At 56.9% G+C, this 22,329-nt stretch overlaps 2 protein-coding genes across 15 annotated transcripts in view; one reads left to right on the top strand and one right to left on the bottom strand.

Annotated features, from left to right (window-relative positions):
- Positions 1 to 544: 544 nt before the first annotated feature.
- Positions 545 to 21,441, bottom strand: SLX4 (SLX4 structure-specific endonuclease subunit). Of its 2 annotated transcripts, none has more exons than XM_082713197.1 (15): positions 21,297 to 21,441; positions 18,726 to 19,430; positions 17,103 to 17,327; positions 15,005 to 15,194; positions 13,961 to 14,173; positions 11,816 to 12,024; positions 11,412 to 11,728; positions 10,643 to 10,874; positions 10,070 to 10,158; positions 9,079 to 9,225; positions 8,257 to 8,426; positions 4,822 to 7,073; positions 2,969 to 3,068; positions 2,018 to 2,434; positions 545 to 1,592 (listed from the first exon to the last, which is right to left on the bottom strand). In XM_082713197.1, the coding sequence occupies exons 2-15, from the start codon at positions 19,066 to 19,068 to the stop codon at positions 1,199 to 1,201; spliced, it is 5,298 nt and encodes a 1,765-aa protein (XP_082569323.1). In that variant the 5' UTR covers positions 19,069 to 19,430; positions 21,297 to 21,441; the 3' UTR covers positions 545 to 1,198. The 2 variants fall into 2 exon arrangements, with proteins under 2 accessions (XP_082569323.1, XP_082569324.1); XM_082713198.1 differs by having other exon boundaries at positions 21,123 to 21,356.
- DNASE1 (deoxyribonuclease 1) overlaps positions 21,442 to 22,329 on the top strand; it is a 53,583-nt gene continuing 52,695 nt past the window's right edge. For 6 of the 13 annotated variants that reach the window (XM_082713244.1, XM_082713241.1, XM_082713242.1 and 3 more), the window contains exon 1: positions 21,442 to 21,578. The gene's annotated coding sequence lies outside the window, so the exon portion shown is untranslated. Of the gene's footprint in view, positions 21,579 to 21,708; positions 22,202 to 22,329 lie in introns of those variants that run through there. The other 7 variants (XM_082713240.1, XM_082713237.1, XM_082713233.1 and 4 more) reach the window with 4 other exon arrangements.

Here is a 22,329-nt window from a genome sequence, read left to right as displayed (position 1 = left end):
CCTACAGCGTGTGTTCAAAAAACACTTCCACCTCCCTGGATGCTGTGTGCACCTAAGGCCCAGCTTACAGTCCCCTTCCTCTCTCAGGAAGCTGTCCCTTGAGGCCACCTGAGCACGGACCCTCACATCCAGCATGGGGACAAGTCAGTCTGGCTGAAGCCTAGAAGCACCCGCTAGCTTCTGACCGCTCTCCACCGGGCCCAGGACACAGCAGGCATCACAGGCTCATCTCGGGAAAATGCAGATCCTGACTCAGTGGGTCTGGGCAGGCCCAAGGCTGTATCTGTAACAATCCCCAGGGTCACAGGGCTGGGTCCCAGGCCGCAGCAAGGGGCTGTCTGAAAGTGAGCGAATGGATGAACACACCTCTCTTATCTAAGAACCAAAGGGACATGAGAAGCCAGCAGGCCTGGCTCACCCCTTGCAATGAAGGACAGGCACAAAGGCCTTCCGCAGACTCGCGTGTGGGGGCAGTGAGGGAGCTGGGGGCGAAGCTCCCAGCCAGCTTCCCTCATTATCTTTCTACAGTGGAGCGTCTGGAAGATTTTTATAAAGCCTTTTTGTTTTTATTGCACATCATAGAAAATGGACCGCACTGTATTTAAAACAGAGACATTTGCAAGGATGTAGACAACCCAACTTTTCTTCCTTTCTGGCCGTCACTGTGTTCCAGCCCACTCCAGAGGCCAGAGACAGCCTTACTACACACCGTTAGAGCCAGTTGACAAACAACCAGTGAATTCTGGGGCCTTCAGAGCTGTGCTGGGCCCTCCTGCACTGCCTAGTTTAGAGACTGCTGGTGACAAGGACAGGTGTCTGGGCCAGCCGAGGCCGGGTGGCACGAGAGGCTTGTGGATACCTGGTGTGCTAGTGGAGGCTGTGATTGGAAGAGAAGGCAGGGCAGGGGCAAGCTGGCCCTGGGCATCCATCTCAGGATGGGGACACTGTGTGTCTGAAGAACCCCGCCTGCCGCCCGTCTGAAGCACCCGGGGGCATGGCGGGGTTAAAGGGAGACAAACAGCGGGCACCACCAGAGGGAAGGGCCATGGGTGCCACGCTCTGAACAGGACCCCAGGAAATGGAGTTGGGAATAGCCGACCCAGCGCGGTGCCGTGGCCTCTCTCATGGGGAAAGGATGCGGTCCCCAGACCCAGAAAGGGCCGTGGAGGCCTGGCTCGCTGCCGGCGGCTGCAGAGCCTCACAGGCCGCTGACGGCTTGTGATGCGGAGGGACGGACCGGCCTGGCGGCTCGGCCCCTCTTCTTGCCCACCGGCTGCCGCCTCTTCCTGCGGAGCCTCTCCTTCCGGGCCGCGGCGGTGGTGAAGGTGATGCAGTGAGCGTCCAGGAAGTCCAGCAGCTTCTGGGTGGCCACACGGATGCCGTGTTGCTTCAGCTCGGCCTGCAGCTCGGCCAGCTCGAAGGGCTGGTACAGCAGGACCTTGCGGTAGAGGGCCGGCCTGGAGCGGATGTAGTGCCTCACGGCCTCCTCCGTGGCTGCTGCGGGCACGGCCGCCTGGGACGCACTGCCCTCCTCCTCGCCCTCGTCGTCCTCTGCAGACTCAAAGGCCGCTCCAAACTCACAGGAAGAAGAGCTGAAAGGGACGAGAAACACCCTCTGACACTTGTCCTCCCCAGCGCCCGAGACCAAGAGCCCCTCTGATGGAAGGAGTGCGGTGTCCCCTGCAGAGCCTGACCCCGGCATGGATGGCCTCCCCGGGAGGCGGGAAGCTCCAGGCTGCCGTGCTGCCCGCCCCCCAGCCACCTGCCTGAGCAGGCTCCGACCCTTGGCCATAGTCCACTGCCAGCAGCCAGAGAGCATCCTGTGCGGTGAGGACACAGGAGCTCCAGAGGTCTGCTTAGGAGGCCCACAGGGGATGGCCCTTCACCCCAATGGTGTCTCCCAGTTCCAATCCAGAAGACAGTGGGATTTCTCGGCATTAGGCCTGGCTTATGCCAAATCCCAGACCCGGGGTCAGGGCACCTACGAAGCCCCTGGTCCTGTCCTCCATCCCATTACCTTACTGAGCTACAGGAGCTGTCACTGCCGTCCACAGAGGAGGCCACTGATTCCTGGGAGGCCGGGAGCTGGGCATTCCCATCAGGGTCTGGAGGCCCCTCCCTGACCGGTGAGGAGCTCATGGGAGGGATGCTTCCACCAGGCTGTTTCTTCTGATGTCGGGGGCCCTTGGTCTTAGTGGAGCCCTTGGACCTTTGGGGAAGAGGGCCTGAAGTGGCCTCCAGTCGGGCACGGCCAGTGGCCCTGGGAGCCTTGGAGGTCCTGCTGGCGTGGGTCTGGCTGTGCAGAGCCTGCGGGGGCCCCTGGGAGGACTGGCTCTCGTTCTCCGAGTCAGACTCCAGAGTCTGGTGAGTGTACTGGAATATCTCCTTCAGCTTTAGGACCATCTGGCGTTTGGGTAGAGGGCGGACCCCAAACCTGAATGGGAAAACAGGTGAACTTCAGCACAGAGCAAACAGTTCTCCGCAAATTAATGGCTTTGTGTAAATGAAATCTTAAAATGCCTGACTTTTGTGAGCACATTCTGCATTGCCAACTGAGTTTACTCTGAAGAATACTCCAGAAGAGCCAGACCCAGGTTCAGTGACGATGGCAGTGATAACACTTCTGGGGCCCAAGGTGAAGGGCGCACTGATTGGGATGACAGTTTTCGTGTTCTTCTAAAAAATGGGGTCTCTATTGAGACTATTAAGGCAAGGGCCATGTCTGTCCACAGGCCCATGCAGATCTACCAACCGAGAGGCAGCTGGGGTCTCATCTCTCAGCGTCTCAGGGTAACCTGTAGTCTGGGGAACAGTGTGCGGAAAGCCAGCAGTCACAAAGGCTCCCATCACCCTGCAGCTCCTGCTACCAGAGCCCCATCGCTGGTCTCCAACTCCCAGCCTCGCCAAGCCCTGACCCGTACAGGGGGGCGGGGACTGCTCCAGAGCAGGTCTGAAGACCAGCACCCACCTATCCAGTTCTTTCTTCAGTACCGGAGTCTCCATGATGGAGTACCTTGGCATGGGTGTTATGGGCACTTTCGGGGGCAGGTTCTTCCGATTAGCACCTTCTGGGTAGAACAAAAGAAACACGTTTCAGCACAGGGGACCTGGATTTACCTCTTCTGGGCTCAGCAGCAGCACCAAGACAAAGAGTGTGTTTGAAGAAAGCCCAGCCACCATGCTGCTGCACCCCTTCCCCGCTGGACGCCGGCCCTGTCTTCCCGCTGGAAAGCATCACGCAGCACGTGACTAGGGCCACAGCGTTGTGCAGTGCGAACAGGGCAGGAAGCAGACTCATGGCTGCCAGGGGCTGGGGGGACGAGGCACAGGACTGACTGCTGATGGGTGCGGGAACATGTTCTGGGACTAGCACTGATGGCTGCAAAACATCGTTGAGGTAACTGTGCAGTCTGGCTTGTTTTGTGACTGCCATCTGTCACCCTGCGCTGCTGTGACACCACTGACTACACTCCACCCCAGGACTTACTCATTCCCTAACTGGAAGCCTGTACCTCCCCGCGCAGGACATTGTCCACGGACTAAAAACCACGGAACTGTATACTTTAAAGGGTGGACGTCATGGTATGTGCATAATAGCTCAGTAAAGCTGTTGTTTTAAAAAGAAATCAGTGTTTGAAAGGCAAATGGAACACCTTAGGAATATATGGACTTTGGTTTTTATCCTTTTTATGAGCATGCAGCCCTTGGAGACTCCAGTGGAAATAGGGTATCTCCTGAGAAAATCACAAAATTCTTTATATAATTTGAGAAAATTTGCCACCTCCTGGAAGCCCACCTCGAGTTCAGACTAATAAGGTCCCTGCTCTGAAGTCTGGTTCTCACAACACCACCAGGGAACTGGCCAGAATGCAAATTCTGGTCTCCACTCTGGGCTGAAGCTCTCCATACAGTTCTGATCCCCACTCAAGGCCGAGAGTGCCGGTCAGTCATGCCCAGCTGGTCTCGGATTTGGGGAGGAAATGGAACACCAGGTCACGTACACGTCCTCTGCCCATAGGCTGCTTCCTTGTGACCAGTCACTGCTTTGCACAACCCTGCCCCTTCCCGGCCCTCCCAGCATCTGCCTAACAGGGGACCAGGCGTGGGCAGCAGCTCCTCAAGGGGCTGACCCTGGGGGCTCTGACTCTCCCCTGTGATTGACATGAGCTGGGAAACTGCAGCCCTCCACGGGCTTGGAGGGGTAGACGACAAAGGACCGAGGTTCACAGCCAACCCCCAACCCTCGCCACGTCTGGGGTTGTTTTAATCGGGATGGAAATTCACCTAAAATGTTAAAGTGCACAATTCAGAGGCACTTAGTACATTCACAAACTCTGATTCACTGCACCCACCACCTCCAGCTCCGAAGCAACCTCGTCGCCCCCAGAGGAGGTTCCGCACCCCACACACCCCCAGTTCTCCTCTGCACCCCACCCCCCGTCTTGGCAGCTGCTTGTCTACATTCCATCTCCACAGATGCGCTCGCTCTGGACATTTCAGATAAACGCAGTTGCGTGCCGGGGGGCTCTCACCGAGCACCTGTTTCCGAGGCTCATCCACAAGGTGACCCAGGTCAGCGCTGGTTCAGTGCCCTCGAGTGGGGTCCACAGATGGGGGCTTTTAACAGGGGCCCGAGGAGTCATGGGACCCGGCTAAGCAGCAGGTCTGAGAGCAAGCCCCTCCTCCCTTCTCAAGAGAGGGGTGGGGTGAGGCTCGCCGCAGCCCAGCAGGCCCCGCAGCCCCGCCACCCCACACTGTCTCCACTGCCCCCTCCAGCCCCTCCATGTAAAGCAGTGTAACCACGACCCTCCCACTACTCACTTGGTGTCTCCAGCGCTTCTGAGTTCTGAGCAGCAACATCAGCGCTCGGTGTCTGGGCTGGAGGAAGCAGCTCTGGAGACTTCTGGTCCTCTCCATCCCAGTCGTCCCACAGAGCGGAGTTCAGAAAGCTCGGTCTGCAGCTCCCAGGTGAGCTGGTCCGAGGGGACTTCTCTTGAGACTTTCTCCGGCCAGCGCAGCTTCTGCGGGCAGGGGCGGTGGCCGGGAGGGCTGGGGAGTGGCAGCCACTGCCCTCTAGGGCCTCCCGGGCCTTACCGCCCGGACTGCCAGGGCTCAGGGGGCCGGTCCGCTCGAGGTTCAGGCGGTCAATGGGAATCGGCGAGAGGGGCTCCACGTGCCAGTGGCACTCGTCCACCGGTATAGGAGGGTCGCCGTCCAGCAGGGGGCTGCTGTTTGCCCGCTGCGAGGCTGCCTCCTGCTCATCCTCGCTGTCCTCCACCTCCACCACCTCGCTGGCGATGGCCTGACTCAGCAGGCTGGGCCCCGGAGGGCAGTGCTTCTGGGACTGCCTGGTGAGATCGGCGAGGCCGACGGAGACGGGACAGGGAGCTGGAGAGCCGTGCTGGTGGCGCCCGGGGTGGGGCCTCCTAGAAGGGTTCTGGCTGTCGGGGCTTCCTGCATAGGTGGGGACCAGGCATGATGATGACATCTGGGGGGTGATGACCGAAGACTTACTTGCAGCTTTGGGCCCACCCCTGTTTTCTAATGGGGCCCAGGGCTTGACCTGAGCCATGTGGTCCACCGAAGCCCTGGACCTGAGGCCTGTTACCTGCGTCTGCGAGGAGGAGTCCCGGCTTCTGCTGGCCAATGGTGTGGCAGGCACGAGCCATGAGGTATCCGTGGTGCTGTCCTCCTCGGGGCTGCTCTCGGGGTCACATGACAGCCGAGGGGTCCCTCTGCCCCCCACAGAACCCCGGTTCCCTGCTGGCCTCTCCTCCCCGCCCTGCAGGGAAGCCTCTCTTCTCACTGGGCTTTGGAGAATTTCCTGATCTGCATCGACATCGATGACAGAAAATAGCTCAGAAGACTTGGGGCTAACTTCTAGAACGTTCCTTCCTTCCAGGGGACCATTAAAATCTGACTTTATTTTGCTTTGTTCTAGCTCCAGTTCTTCATCTGAATCCAATAAAAGAATAATCTCATCTTCTCTGTTCTTGCTGGATGGAGCGTTCTGAGATCTGGAGCTCAAACAGGCAGGTTTTGACTGCGTTAGGTCGATGGATGGAGACTTCTCTGGGGAAGTCAGCACCTCTTTATTTCTGCATTCCAACAAGGAACCACAGTCCTCACCCTTCTGGAGGCCTGGATCTTGAAGTATCGTGAGGAGGCTCCTGCTCCTCCTCCGCTTTGCTGGGGAGTCCTGGGAGGTCACCCAGGAAGCTCTGCCCTGCGGCTGGGGCCCTGGCGAGGGTGACTTGCCCCTGAGACAAGGACGAGGGTGTGACGGGCCGGGACTCTGGCCTCCAGGGGGCTGTGACAGGCACGGGCTCCACGGGGGTGTCTGCCGGGGAGCAGGGGCACAGGGGCTCCCCACCCTCGGTCCCAAGACCATGCCATTGGCTTCCTGGAGATGGCTCACGATCTGGGACAGCCGACGGCATCTTCTGGGAGTTGATGAGCACGGCCGGGCCTCAGGAGCATCAGCTGAGCACCAGAACCTGCCTTCCTTTCTCCCTTCCCTGCAGCCCCCAGAAGGGGGAGGGGAGCCAGAACGACCCAGTGCTTCCTCTGGCGCCCCTGCTTTCTCCTCATCCACACACTGGCCCTGGAGTGGCGGGGGCGTGGACTGTCTCATGCTTCTCTGTGTGGCTGGGGCGTCTCCTCTTTCCTGACCAGATGATTCCATTTGTTCTGCATTTTCTGACTGTTCGCTGATCTGGTCACTTGCTAGGATTTGAGCAGACACTGGACCATTGTCCCCAATCTGGTCAGCTTCTTCCTTGATCTCTGGAGCTCCTTCCCCCTGGTGCAGCGTTCGTTGAGTGGCTGCAAATTCATAAATTTCTTCCATTTCTGCTTCATTCACTTTTTCTCTGTCTTCTTCAAGGCTCTCAGATTTCAACAAAGCCTCCGCTTCTTCCTCCTCATCTACCCACACAGACCTCAAGAGTTCTTGGAAGTTCTCCGCGCGGCTTTCACAATCCTTGTCTTCCTTCTGCTTCCACGGTCCGTCCTCCGAATCACTCACGTCAGGCACTTGTTCGCATAGAAGAACAAGCTCGCTAACCCCAAACCTGCAACAGGAAATGCCGCGCATCAGTGCCCCGCGAGGCAGCAGCCAGGCGCCCAGTGCTGGTGAGGACCGGGGTGCGAGTCCTCACAGGGACGACAGCCAGGCCTTGGCCCGGGCCTTCCCTGCGCCCTTGCAGCGACGGTGCCCGTGCACAGCCGGCAACACCCCAGGCCACAGAGCTCAAGAAGAGACTTGTGGGGGCGCCTGGGTGGCTCAGTGGGTTAAGCCGCTGCCTTCGGCTCAGGTCATGATCTCGGGATCCTGGGATCGAGTCCCGCATCGGGCTCTCTGCTCAGCAGGGAGCCTGCTTCCCTCTCTCTCTCTCTCTGCCTGCCTATCTGTCTACTGTGAACTCTCTCTGTCAAATAAATAAAAAAAAAAAAAAAAAAAAAAAAAAAAAAAAAAAAGAAGAGACTTGTGGACCTTCAGGGCAGGGTTCGCTAACTCTACTGCCCAAACACAAAGGGGTGTGTCACACCGAGTGGACGGTGACAGGAATCGTGCTGCAGAGCTGGTGAGTCTGCTGCCCTGGGAGGCCCCGAGAGCTCAGAGACTGATGCAAACCCCAGACACCAGATCAGCCCCGGTCAGCTGGGGCCAGCGGTGCACCAGCCTGCTGCCTTCTTGAAGGCTCCCTGGTCTGACGGCCACACTCAGGGCCCGGAAGGCCACGCTGATCCCTTCCCAGGAGTGCAGCTGAAGGGCAACAGGGCCTAGCGCGAGCACAGGGACTGAGGCCCTTAGCCCTGTCAGGAGCTAGAACAGCTCGCTTTGCTGAGCCACCTGCCGCCTCTCCCAACACGGCGTGGATGAGCTGAGAGCCTGCACACCCCCAGGAGCTACACAGGCATTATGCTCTGTTCACACTCCCGTTCCCGGGGACCTGGGAAAGAACAGCCACCATTCAGCTTCTGTGGCCAAACGACCAAGGAGTGGCAGCGTCTGGGGAGGTAAGAGCCATGTGACCCGGCAGAGGCCGTCCTCAGCCAGTGCCGGGCTCACCTGCCAGTGTCTGTTCTGGCCAGACTGCCAGTCACTACATCCTGGGCAGGGTCACCACCGAGCATAAACCTGGGGTTAACAGGTCCTGGAAGGGACTCAGCCCTGAGCCTCTTGCAGGCCGCCATCAACCTGCTCTTTGGTTAATGTCAGACGCCAGAGGTAAATGGGAAGAGCCACTGGACCTGTGGGCCAGAGCGCGGAGGTCAGGGGCCAGCCGGGGAGGCAAGCCGGGGTCCGCGGTGTAGAGGTAGTGCAGGAGCGCGCGGATGGCCTCGGTGCTCACGTCACTCAGCAGCACACGCTGGCTCCGTGGGTCGCCGTCCTCCACAACGAAGAAGCCTTCGCTGTTCACCTGGGAACGAAGTCCAGTACAGAAGGGTTACGACCTCCCAGACAGGACGTGGGGCCACACAGAGGGCCTGGGTGGCTCTGTGCGTCCCCATGCCTCCATGCAGCCCGTCCCCAGCACCGGCACTGGCCAGTGTTGCTCCCGTCTGCTGGTCAAGAACTCCGGTCAGGCCCTAACACTTCTCAGCTGGCAAAGTCAGACTTTGATAGAGGTTCAAGCACCCAACTGGTCCCCTCTCGACAGACACATCAGAGGCACAAGGCCTCTCTGGGAGAGACCGGCAGTGGTTTACTCAATTCCTACAGCACACATTCAAGTCTCATGGGTGTTGGCGCAGGTCAGCACAGAAATGGCTGCCAGCAGGTCAATCAGGACTTCATAATTATGGAAACAGAGGAAAACCGGACAGGTCTGGGGAAGATGGATTTTTATTCAACCGATCAAGCAATATGAGGCTCTCCAATTCTCAGCTCATCTCCTTATACCACTTCCTAGCCTCAACCGTGTCTCTCCACCGAAGTAGGTGCGCTGAGAGGAGGGAGGGAGGCGGGTGCATGTGTGCGGGGCGCGGAGGGGAACGAGGGGGGCAGGAGGCCGGAGGTGCGGTGCGGAAGCCCTCGGAGTGGGAGGGAGGAGGGGCGGGGACCGTACTCACATACTGCATGAGAAGGGGGCATCGGGCATACAGCACGAACTTGTGGGCGTAAAGCACGTCCCCGCGGTCCGTCTGAAGCTGGACGTCACTCAGCTGTGGGTTATCGACCATGGCTCTGAGGTCGGCCAGTAGCAAACCGAGGGTGAGCTGGAGGGAGGGAGCAGATGGGTCTCACAGCAAGCTCCCCGACTTCAGGAGTGCCTTGGGCTCCTGTCTGCGGGGCTCCCATGCGGGTCCCCCTTTTGTTGCCCTGAGGCTCTCAGCAGTACATGCTAGTACAACACTAGCTTCTTTCTCAAATTCCATCCCACCGAGTTCCCTGGCTGGACACAGGGCGGAGGGAGGAGATAAGGAATTGGACGCAGCAGTGCTCAGCACTTCCCAAGCACCCTGTGTGGCCCCGACGTGACAGGCAGGGACCCTGAGCCCAGGCCATTCAGGTACCCGGCTGAGAGGAGCCTCAGTCCTTCTCTGACTACGTGCCTTGGTCATCAGGTAGACCTTGGGGTAAGTGTTTGGCTGATACTAATCTACTAAGAGAATGACATCCATTCTAAGGAAAACCCAACTTCCAACCGAGTGTCACTTACACAGAACGTGAACTCTCAGTTGGAGACCAGCCAGGACCTGCATGTCCTGAACAAACGGATGAAACTCTGGGGGCATGAGGCCCCCTCATAGAGCAACAGGGGTCCCTGCAGGCTCTGAGGACAAAGCAGGTTCCCAGGGCTTGGCTACTGAGGTACCCCCAGAGTTCAAGGACAAAAGGGACAGAAGACTCATGGCAGAGCCCTAGAGGGGGACAGGAGGCTTGTGTGGGCTCTCGCCTGGCTTAGCTCAGCTGCTGAGCGGGCAGCATACTCGTGCGAGGCTCTGGGGGCCGGGTGGGAGCTCCCTACACAGAGCAGAGGATGCGCTGCGGTGGCCAGGATCCCAGCGTGGGGAGCAGGGCCGGGCCGCGCAGCGCTCGGTGAGGAGCCCCGGAGCTTACCGAAGCGTGGCTGCCCCTGTCCAGGGGCTTCTCCTCAGGTGGCAGGACAAATCCAGTCGGTGGAAGGCCGGTAGGCGACATATCCATCCCTGAGAGAAGGAGCGACAGGTTAAGAGAACATCACCTCCCAGCAGTGTCTGTCTCCGGGAAGGGGCATCAGGTATCGGTTGGCTGACTCCAGCGGCGCCCCAGACCAGCGCCACAGACCGGCGCCTCAGACATGCTCTTTACCCGAAGCCTTCTTCATTGCGAGCGAACCACCGAGTTTTGCTGCACAGCCCCAGAGATACACAGGTAGTAAAAGTGGACAGTCTGCACGATCACTGGCTCTGGGCAAGGGCTCTGTCGTTGGTTCAAGTTGGAGAAAACTGATGGACTCACCTGTACGACATCCATCTTTGAGGAGAAAAGGGAAAGCACTTATAGAGACTGCACTCTCCCCACCATATGAAGACAAGCCAGAGAACCTTGAATCTGAGCGACTGTCCCCAGGCTACAAGGTCATGGTCACAGCTGTGGGGAGGGAGGGCCAGGAGGGCAGGGCTGGCCCAGGTGTCCCATCCAGGGTCTTACCTGTGGCCCCTCCTGAGCGTGCCGGGCCCCCACTGCAGGGCCACGGGGTGGCACTCAGCCCCTCTCTCGCCAGGTCCACAAGATCCTGCAAGGCCTGGTGCTCTCTCTGGCTGGCAGAGGGTGATAGGTTCCTGGGGCCATGGTCCACAGGCGGAGCGCTGGGGAGAGCAGGTGGCGTTTGCATCCCCAGCTCTGGCTGATCAGGCGGCAGCGTGGGCTCCTGGCTACAACCCTGGAAGAAGTCAGGAGGCTGAGTGACTGTGTGGCCATGGATGCAGCCACCACACAAAAGTTCTGAGAGTGCTAGCCACAGCCCAGAGCAACCCTCGGAAGCTTCCTCCCGTCACCATCTCTCAGCAGGCTCCTCTGTCACGCTGGAGGCCATGTCTGTTCCATCTATACCTGCGGGGAAGTCCCAGAGGGTGCTGTCCCTTAATGTTATCTGAATTGCCTTAAGCATGCAGTGACTCCAGGCCCACCCGCAGCAGGCTCGTCGGGCTCCTGGGCCGCACTGGGCAGATGACACCATCCCCCGGCGTGAGGCCCCAGAATGCGTGTCAAACACGCCCTCACACACTCCAGGAACAGGAGAGCCTCCTGTTTTTCCCAGGAGAGCCATCAGCTGCTGTACAGAGGAACATGCTTCAGCCGGCACGCCCGACTTCCCACCCTTCCTTCCTTTTTGGACTTTCTGTTGATGCCCAGGGCTGCCGTCCTGGCTGCTAGCCTCTGCCTGGAGCCACCTGTGTGCCTAGAGGGGAGGACCCACCTTCGCAGGCTGCTGGGGCACCATGGGAGGGACCAGGCTTGCGGTGTAGAAGTCTTCCAGAACCCAGGCCCCAGTCAGGGCGCTGCCCTCCCACAAAAAGTTCTGCTTTCCCCCAGGTGACTGCAGATGCCGTCCGGCCTTCTCCCGCTCTTCCTTCAGGATCCTGCTCGCGGGCAGTGGCGGCGTGCTGGACAGCTCCATCTCCTCTGCGAAGAGCTGGGCCACTCGGTCCTCTGTCTGCCTCCCTCTGGTCTCCAGGTCCTGGACTAACAATGGGGGAGGGCATACAAGTGCTTTCCTCTTACGACTCTTCTTTTCTGAAGGTAAACAGAAGCATAGGGTCAGTGACAGAGCTGCCACACACCCTGAGCCCCGGTGGTGGCAGAGCCGGGGGCCACACCTACCTGCCCCCAGTCTTATCCTCTCGGAGAAAGCGCTTTCCAGTCTGAGCACCGAGGGCACAGCATTCCGCTCCATCTCAGACCGGGACAGAGCCATGGCCACCAGCAGGTCCTCGGACGGCACCTCGGGCTCGTTGACCTTCCATTTCTTCTGCGGCTCCTTCCTCTTGGGGGCTCCCTTCCGCTTCAGACCTCCAATGTGATTGCTGAAGCTTAAAAGGCAGCCAAACAGAAAAATCAGTGAGGCCAGAGGTCTGAGCACTTCCTGTTCTGAGGGTGTCCTCAGTGGAGGGGAGAGGCCTGGACCCATTCTCCTTTATGGTGGGGAGAGAAAAGGCACAAACGTGGACCCATCAGAGGGAAAGACCACTCTAGGCGTTCACTGCGAGTCCCAAACAGCATCCTGTTGCCTCATGTAACCTCACGCGATCCCAGGCCAAGTTCAGTGTGGTCCAGAGAGGGGAGGGTCTGGGTCCTTCCATGTGATGCTACCCTGCAAAGTTCCTGGCAGGTGCCCAAAGCTGTGAGTGGTCCTTGCACACCCCAGCTGTGGCCTAACCCTTCCGGTGGAGCTGCACTCAGTGGCTCTGAGTCGGCTTCCTGGGTTCCATCACCTTCTGCCCATCGACACTTCAGATGTCCCTCAGGCAGTCCTGCCGACTTTGGCCCTGACAGGATCCCTTCCCCTCCTCCAGGGGCCTGTGGGCATTGCTTCTGCCCAAGGCTCGAAGGAAAGGCCTCCCAGCTGCGACCACCACCAAGGTCAGCCGGCCCGGAGGTCAGCGTGTGGCAGCAGCTCCTTTTGGTTGGAGGTGTGCTTAGAGGAGCTTCCAGCTGGGGAACCTAGACTGCCTGGTGAACCCCAACAGGCTGAGCAAGAAATAGGAGGGCAAAAGTGAGAGAGAAACTGGGAGCCCAACCCAGCTGTGGGGTGCTCTGGGAAGCACCCTGTACAGACTCATGCTGTCCCTGGGCCCAGGACGGCTCCAGAATCTTAGGCATCGCTCAGGAGATCTAAACAAGCCCTACTTCAGCTCAGCTTCCTGGGAAGCCCACCTGATGACCACTGCCTCCCAGAAGGCCAGGAGCTGTGCCAGCATCTGACTGCTCCAGAGCTCCACGCATCCCAGGCGTGGCCTACGGGCAGAGGCAGTGCAAAGCCTCGGACCCACACATCTTGTTTCTCATCCCAGGTACTGAAGAAGCTATGCTTCATCTGAGTAGGTGGTTCTCATCCAGTCCTGGCAAAAGGCAAGCCATGGTTTAAAGAGCATCTGTGCCAGGAACTTTGGGCTTCCAGGTCCGAGATGCTAGTGCTGATGTGCTATGAGACAGACAGGCTCACCAGCAAGAATCTGCCTTGGCCCACCTGACTCCTGCCACAGGCCTGGCTCAAATGCCCATAACCTGCGTGCAAGGCAGAGGCCAGGACAAACAGAGCCAGCACCCTTGGCCTTCCCTTTGCTCTTGACAGCTGTCAAAGGATAGAAATCTCAAACCTACAGAAGTTTGGGGTCTGCACCAGCTTGTCCCCGTAACGCAGCATCCACAGCACCGGGGTGCGTACGGAGGGGAATGGAGCTGCTTGTGTGCCTGTGATTTGCTCGCCAAGGACCTGCTCCCGGCAACGGAGCAAGTAGGCCTCCTACTGAAACACCTGAGAATTTAATTCATGTACGTTTAAAAAAAAGGGAAAAAAAAAGGCCTGTGTTTCTGTCTTGCCAACTCTGTGAATTACGCTGAGTCCTCTTCTGTGGATGGGAGACACGGGCCGCATGGGGGCAGAAGCCATGGCATGCCACACAAGAATGGGTGAATGGACACGGTCAAGTGCGTTACCAGATTCCTCCCCACTCCAGAGGACACTGGTAGGACCGCGAGAATGGGACAATCTTGGGAAGGTCCTCAGGAAACCAGGCCAACCAGTCCTTTTCTGCGTGTGTGCACACATGGACCAGTTGAAAGCCCTCAGGGTGCAGAATGTGTTGCCTCCTCAGTCCCGGCAGAGACTGTGCCTGATTTCCTTCCTAAATGTGTCATTTCCAGAAGCAGAAAGGTTCTAGGGCTCTATTGTTCTCTAACACCACAAAAGGCTTTCAAAATAAAAAACCAGAGTATTCTGATTTTCCTCCTTTCCATGTGGCTCACCTCGACACCGGTGTGCCACTGGCCTCGTCAGGCTCAGCTGTCTGCAGCCGCACGGCCTGGAGCAGGAGCTGGGGGCCGACGTCCATCTTCACCGCGCACTGCTTCAAGTGGCTCATTCTGCTCTTCGGGCTGAGAAAGGGCTTGCCACAAATTGGGCATTCGGGGATCTGAGGTGTGGAGGGTGTCAGTGCCTTTTCAGCTTCATCCAAGCACCTGGAGGAAGACAGTCAATACAGGAGAACCCTCTCCCCGGTGAGGTGCGTCCATGTCAGAATGGACAGGCTGTGGGCCCAAGCCTGTTCTCCCGGAGCCAGCTCCTCCACGCAGCCTCCAAAACCTCAATTTTGCTTCTGCTAGAGAAGCTGGCTGACGGGAACAAGGACATGTCTGACAATGGCAACCCCTCTCCTGAGTCTGTACCCCGAGGAAGTGAGAGCAGTACGAGAAACACACGGTCGTGCCGCTCTATGCCTGCATCCGAAAGGCAGAAACTACGCGCACGGCAGCGGGTGAGTAAGACATGGTCTCCCCGTCAGACAGGCTTTCTCAGCCGTAGAAAGGAATGAAATTCTGACCTATGCCCCAACCCGGCTGAACCTCGAAAACACTGTGCTGAGGAAAGGGAGGCAGACACCAAAGGCGACGTGCATGTGATTCCACGGACAACCCGAGCAGACAAATCCGCGGACGGGACACCAGTGGCAGCCCGGGGCTGGTGGAGGGGAGGGAAAACGAGCGCGCACGGGGACAGGGTTTCTCGTGGGGGTAACGAAAATACTCTAAAATGGACATTGGTAATGGCTGCACAATTCTGTGAATATAATAAATAAAAGCCATTGAGTTGTTAACTTTAAGAGGATGAACTGTGTACTACGGGACTTCTCTCTCAATAGCATGCCGTTTGGAAAACCAGTAAGGACAGGATGACACCAAAGTGCTATGGTCACGGTCAGGTGTCCCAAGAGTCCCACCATAGATTCCCCTGGGTCTGTCACACCCACGGGAGAGGTGACCCCAGAGCGGTGACAGTCAAGCTGCTCCTACCGGTTCACGTGCTGTTCCCTTCGTGTCAAATTCATGGCTGAGAGGTTCTTTTGACAGATCTGGCAGAAGAACAAGCCCGTCTCCTCCAGGTCAGTCTCCTGAGCCGATGCTCGCTGCTCCCCAAACTCCTGCTGCAGGGCCAAGGCTACTGCAGCATCGCTCTCGGTGGCGGGAAGCGTGGGCCCAGGCCCTGTGAGGAGGCACAGTCTGTGAGGACGGGCTGCCCCTCAGAGCTCCGCAGCGCCTGTCGGAGCACAGGGACAGCAGAGGCAGCGCAGAGAGAGCAGACCAGCTCCACTCTGCCTCCTGCAGGTATCGTCCGGGGAGACATAAACAGGGCTCCCGGGGCATAATTCTCAGACTCGAGCACGCCTAAAAACCCCCGGGAAGCTTGTTAAAATGCAGCTTCACATCCCTGCGGTCTAGGTGGAGCCTCCCGAGACTCCCCACAGGCCAGGAGATGCTGCTGGTGCAGGACCACTGTTTGAGTACCAGCTCCTTTTTCCCACTTCTGCTGAAGTCATCTATCTCAGGCGTGCCAGGCTCCTATCCCAGTAAGTCTAGGTTTTCTCCTCAAAGCTCAGCCTTTCCTACTGCTACGACCCTTCCTAAGCTCGCCCATCCTAGAAGAACCAGGGCAAAGCGAAATGTCTTTCTCTCTTAAAATGCAGAGTCTCCTTCCTAGCATCAGACAAAAGGATGGACTGACTGACTCTGGCCTGGAGACCAGTCCCAGAGTGGCAGGGCCCACTGCCAAATCTGATTTTGCTGGAGCTGACCGTAGGCACTCACAGGGGGATTTGGAGAATTTCATAAATCCCCAGTTCTTGAATATTCCTGTGGCCTGTCACAGGAATGAGGCCAGAAAGGATCACACTTCATTTTGGTGCCCAGTTTTAAACAACAACGACAAAGACATGGCTTCTCTGTCCTGAGCACTAAGCGTTCCTGGGTATGCCATGAAAATCTATGGGAACAGCTGAGTCATATGTAGGGCAAAAGCTCGTGTCGCAGCTGAGCAACTCTGACACACCCCGTCGGTGCTGCCGGGACTGATGCCACAGCAGCTGTCCCGTCACTGCCTGGGTGGTCCTCCTCGGTGCCCCCAGGATGCAAACATGCTACTATGAGACTATATACTTGTTAGCCTTTGGGCCATCAACAGTCTCTGCCTGTTTCTTGCCCTTTTGTATATTTTCACCAATGAAGAGGGCTTATGTCATTTAGGGGGTAAAGCTCAGAACCAGGGATCTGATGTGCCTCTGGGGCAGTACAATGGGCCGCGCACAGCAGCAACACCTACGGCACCGTGCTGTCTTCACATGGGGCCGCCCGGCCATCCGGTCCACTCGCCTGTGATACAATCAAAGGCTACAGGAAGTGGTTATGTGACCCCACAAGGAGACAATCAAACAAATCTAGAAAATGGGACATTTAGAGAGTTGTCCCAGACTCTTCTGAAAGTTGGTATCATGAAAAAAAAAAAAGACAAGGGGATTGTTCTAGAGTCTAGACTTGAAGAGTCTACTGAACTGTGGCATATGCAGTGTGTGAGACTTGGCTTTCTGGCGGATCCTTGCTCAGAAAAAAAGAAACCAGCTCTAAAGCTGTCCTTGGGACAAGTGGGGAAATGTTGCTAAGAACTGGACACTAGGCGACGTTATGGAATCAGGCGAGACAAGAGCACCATGATCATGTAGATCATCTGTGGGGGGAAGCGCCATCCTGTCTGGCACTTACTTTTGAATGGTACAGAGGAATCATACACATTTAAAGATCTAGAAAATATATGGTAAAGTGTTAACAATCCTTACGTACAGGTTGAGGGTATGGGGGTTCGTTGGGAGTATTTCTTTTTGATCTTTCTGTGAGAAATTTTATAATAAAAAGAGGAAAACATACCTTCAAAGAAGCTAAGTGAGAAACGACCCAAGGGACCCGTCACTCTCTGGCTAGACACAGTGAAGTGGCCAAAGTACAGTGCCAGGCACAGCACTGACCCCCACCAGCAACTCAAGGAATACGCGTTCTTTCCCGGCCCCCCTTCTGCAGAGTTCGAACTCATCCCGGCCGGGAATACACAAAACTCCCATCATACCATTCCCCGCCGTCATCTCCTCTGGAGGGCCCGCTGGGGCATTTTCTGCCAGTGCAGCCTGCAGACAGCACCCTTCCGAAGCGCGCAGCAAACGCTCGGGGTCCGCTCTCTTGAACTGCTGCATTCGCTGGAGGACCAGCTCTGCTGTCCGGGGTTTGGAGGGACTCGGAGCCATCACTGTCAGACAGGAAGGAGCCGGCTGGGAGCTGCTGTCCGGAGAAGCCTCTGGCAAAGAGGGAAACATTGACAGGCATCTGTTCTAGCTGGAGAAACAAAGCCCCTTCCATCAGATACAGGTTGGACCCAAGTTTCAAGGGGTCCTTTACCAACTAGTTTAGGTTTAACTCCCAAGTGTGAGTAGGACTGATTATCAGTAACCTTACCATTGGCAGTAATACAAACAGACCTGTTGGAAATACCCAAGACAGGATCGGGCATGGGGAGTGACTGCTAATAAGCACAGCGTTTCTTTGTGGGGTGAAGAAATGTTCTACAGTGAGCCCATGGTAATGCTTACGCAGTTCTGCGAGTACACTAAAACCACTGAACTGCCCGCTTTAGAAGGGCACATAGAACGTGAATTCTTTCTATAAAGTTGTTATTGAAGAAATATTAACGACAAACATTTTTATCTTTCTAGGTCATAAGTTCTCCTCTAACTTGGTGTCCGCAGTTGGGTTCTGGTGAGGCTTCGTAAAGCCCGTGGCAGGTTTATGTGAGTTTCGCAGGTGTGCGTGGGGGTGCGGTTTCTGGAGGAATCATGCGTAGCTTTCACTGCTCCCAAGGGGCCTGAAGGACCAATGATGTTTCAGTAACACGCCTTATGACAGTCTCTGCGAGCTCATTCTTCACCACTATTCCACTGAGAGATCATGCTGACCGCACTAGTAAAAAACACCAGTTAAGATCAGGAAGTGAAGGTGAGAAGTATTTAGAAACAGAACACAGGCACCCAAAGATCCTGTGCAAGGCTGGTTCTCGGTTCTGCTTGAACAATGTATGTTAAACACACGGTTCGGTACACCAAGGGCAGCAGGTAAGGAACCTGCTTCAAGCAAACAAAGGAAAAGAAAAGAACAAAGGTGTTCGGAGGAGAAAGGAAGGACCTGAAGGTTCTCCCGGGCGTTCCACCTATCTGGCAGCTTCCCACTGCCTTTAAGCAGCTTTGCTGGGCCACACCATTGCCAGTTACCCGCCTGGAAGGAATTCAAGACAATGAGAGAAGCAGCATTATTTTCGGCTCATGTGACCTGTGTCAAACGCATAATGTAAACCTTCATAGGAAACTCTAATAGGGCAGAGGGCCCCAAACATAATCATGTAGAAAATTCACATAAAGGTTCTATTTTGTACGACCCCTGTTTATAACAGGAATTGGTCAACTCTGGTTCTCAGGGGGCTGCCTGTTTTTGTTAACGAAGTTTGGTTGAAACACAGCCCATCTGTTTGCTGATAGATTGTCTGGGGAGTTGAGAAGTTGCAAACAGAGACCAGGGCTGCAAAGCCCAAATAATTTACTGTCTGGCCCTTTTCACAAAGTTTTCTGACCCCTGGTTTAAAACAATACAGTCCCCTCTGGTTTCCTCTCTGGAAACATCCTGGCAGGTGTTTTGGCCCAGTTACCTGTCTGGGTGCTCTGCACACCCTCCTGGAGCGCAGCAGAGGCAAGCACACTTCCCCCTCCATTCTCAGGGGGAGCGGGTTCACTCCTCTGCCACTCGGGTGCCCCTTGCTTTTTAGTCCTTGGGGCCTGGCTGCCAGAACGAGTCTTCTTCTCCCTGGGGCCTTGAAGGGCTTTGTCCTTGGTGGCAGTTGGTTTGGTCCTTTTCGGTTTGCTTATCTGACTGCTGCTGGAGGTCTTTTGTGTCTTCCTTTCCCCTGACACTTCCTTGGTGACATTCTTTTTCACCCTTTGGAGAAAGCTGGCGCAGAGTTCCTTAAAATCGTCGTCTGACTCATCCATCATCTGACCAGCCTGAAGGCCTGCAGGGGGTCGTCAGAGGCGTGAGGTCTCTCTGGGGGTCTGGGAACGAGCCTGGCAGCGTCTCCTTCAGACTCGCAGCTCCATTACGGCTCCCCTCTGCTTCTCACTAGGACACCTGCAGAGCTTACACAACTGAGCAAAAAGTAGTGTTTTCCCCTCCATAAAGATCCAAAATGCCTTTCTTCAAATTGCATCCCTGTTAAACAGCACGTTTGAAGTTCACATCTGAGAGCTTTTGTTGTCCAGCGGAGGCCTCTGCGATAGGATACATATGAACTCCATGCTCAAGTGATACTCCAAGATCTCCACAGTGATGAAGCACACTGGTTCGTTTAATGTCACATCTGTAGAAAACCAAACACATCTAAATGTAATGAGACAGACACTGCATTTTATGCCATTTCTTCCAGGAAGGTACAAGAGGATGTAGAGCATGGGCAATGTCCTCAGAGTAACATTATCTGTGTCAAATAGGACAGCCTGGTGAACACAAACTCATGGTCTTACAGGATATCACAACACAACACAGGGGGAGGGATCTAAACACCCATCAAAGAAAGAATGAGTATCTTGAAAGAATGTTGTTTTTACTGAAATCTGGGGAATGAATCCCATGAAAGGTGAGTCACCGCAGAAACCAGATGATGGCCAAATGGAGAAAAACTCTTTCTTAGGCCCTGTCAACAGGCAACTTAATGTGCAGAGGGAGGGAGGCAGCCAAGGGAGAGAATACACATGTGAATGGTTGGGAGGAAACAAGACGGGAGCACAGGAGGCTCCTCCATCACTTATGTGAGCAATGTTGCCAAACCAAAAAGGGGCCACTTTTCTCCACCCTCTCTCACTTCAAGAGCTCTCCAAACTCAGGTGACCGGAATGGTGACCACTGCAAAACCTTGGTCTTATGGGCATGATTATTTACACTGGCACGGTTTAGTGGGATTCAAAAATCAAAACTGAATGACCCAGTGACAGAAAAGTGCAATCTCCTCCATGGGAGTAGCCCAACTAATCACCTATTTTTCCTGTGCCGGGCAGACAGGCGTACCTGCAACCTACTCCACATGGCCGGCCCACCCTCCTCTTCCGTGTCACCTCCTTAGAGAAGCTTCCCCTCATCCTTTATCCAAGGGGACTCTCTCCACTCCCATTACTTTCCATCATCACAATTGTACTTATCACCAATTACAGTCATTTGTAATAACATTTATTGAATGCTCACAGTATGCCAGTATGGGTCTAATTGCTTTACAAGTCTAGCTCATGTGACCCTTATGACAATCCTCTTCCATGGACTCTACTGTCATCCCTTCACAGCAAGGAGTCAGGCACAAGAATGAGAAACTGGCTCAACTTGACACCACTTTTGAAGTGGCAGGGCTGGGATCAAATCCAAGCGGGTGGTTCTAGGGCACTGGCCCCTACATTTTTATCCAGTTACTATCTGTCCCCCACTAAGCTCAAAACTTGAGGGCACAGACTCATCTATTTTACTCCATATTCTCCTTGGCTGATTAGACACCTGATTAAAAAAAAAAAAAAGGCTCGACATTTGTTCCATCACTCAACCGCAAAGACTTTGGTACAACGAGAGAGACGGCTGCAGGGATCGGCGCGTGGATCGGTGTCCGGGCGCCTCAATCGAGCCCGTGGGACGTGGGGAGCTAGTGCAGATTCCACCATCCACACCCCGCGGAGTCTCCACAGGGCTTGTGACGTTAGTCCGACAACAGCCCACCTCCTGTACGTGCTCGCTCAGTATTTGCCAAAGGAATCTGCAAGTTTCCGGAGGACTGGGGACTTGCGTCTACGCCACCCGGCACCCGCGGCTCGCAGCAGGCGCCGAATCAATGAGTGGGCAGCGCGGGGTGGACCCTCCCGCTCCCCCCGACCCGGTGACACACCGCAAGTGGCCGGAGGGGCTCGGCCTGGGGGAGGGCTGCCAAGGACTCAGGCTACGAAGCCAGGCGGCGACTTCCGATCGCCAGCCTGACCCCCGGGGCCGTGACCCGCTGGGTACCCGATCCCCTCCTCACCCTTCCTCCCTCCAGGCGGCCCCAGCCCCCTCCACCCGAGCGTTGCTCCTGCCTCTCTCCACCGCGGGCGAGAACGGCTCTTCTCCGTCACCCCCGACAGCGAGAACGGCCCCAGGTGACTGGACCTCCTCTCCCGACTGCAGATTCCCAGCCCTAAAGCCCGACTCCTCCTACCTCCGGCGCCGCCGAGGCACCGTCTCAACGGAGAGCCTCGCGCCTACGCATGCGCCAACCGGCGCCCCCGCCCCTAACTCCCGGCGAAGGACACCGCCCGCGCAGGCGCGGAGCGGCCCGAGCGGCCCGCTTCCCGTCGTCCTCTGCGATCTAGGCGCGCAGCTGAGAGCGTTTCCGGACCGCTCGAGGTGGCGCGCGGCTAAGGGCTGTGCTCGAGGCCGTGGTGGCCTCAGGTGTTCGCGGCGCCCTGCGGAGTCTGTGAAGTGTTAAGGACCAGGCAAAGTAAGTTGAGGGCCCCGCCGCAGTATTTAGTTGCAGCTTGGGTCCCCTACGGTGCCCACAGGAAATGTTTGCGGAGGGAGGGACGACCCCTTGGAGCGCACGTGTGGTGGGAGGGTCTGGGAGACGCGCCGAGCGCGGTAGGTCGGGGCGGGACAACCTCCTGGCCGAGGTGGTAACGGGCGTACGGAGGCCGGAAGGCCGGGGGGCGGGGGCGGGGGCGGGGGCCGCGTGAGGGAGCAGAGGGCCGCCGTCGGGGCTGGCGTGTGCGCGCGGTCACGTGTCGCCGGAGGGCTTAGCTGTGGTCTCCAGTTTGAGGATCTTGTGGCTGCGGGCGGTGGCGCTCGGGATCTTGGAGCCCCGGCCCGCGGGCGCTCGGGAGACGTCGGCGCACGTGCGGAAGGACCTGTGGACGCCAGACTGGAGGCCGGGGGAGCCCCTGGGAGAACGCGGGAACCCTCAGGGGAAGTGAGCGTGGTCCCGGGTGGACGTTGGGTACGTACGCAGGCGTTCGCGTTGACATTCGCAGCTTCCCGGCCGAGCGTCCGCAGTGTGGTGTGGGTCCGTGCACTGAGACTGCGAGCGCGGGAGGAGCCGCGGCTGTGGGAGCACGAGAATACCTTTAGGTGGGTTTGTTTCCGAGACGGAACACTGTAGGATTCACTCCTTAAAAGTGTACAATTCGGGGACGCCTGGGTGGCTCAGTTGGCTAAGCAGCTGCCTTCGGAGGCGTCTGGGTGGCTCAGTGGGTTAA

Source organism: Mustela nivalis (assembly GCF_964662115.1).
Source record: "Mustela nivalis genome assembly, chromosome: 19".
Taxonomy (NCBI): Eukaryota; Metazoa; Chordata; class Mammalia; order Carnivora; family Mustelidae; genus Mustela; species Mustela nivalis.
Note: the sequence above shows the minus strand (reverse complement) of the source record. Positions and strands in the feature narration are given on the sequence as shown.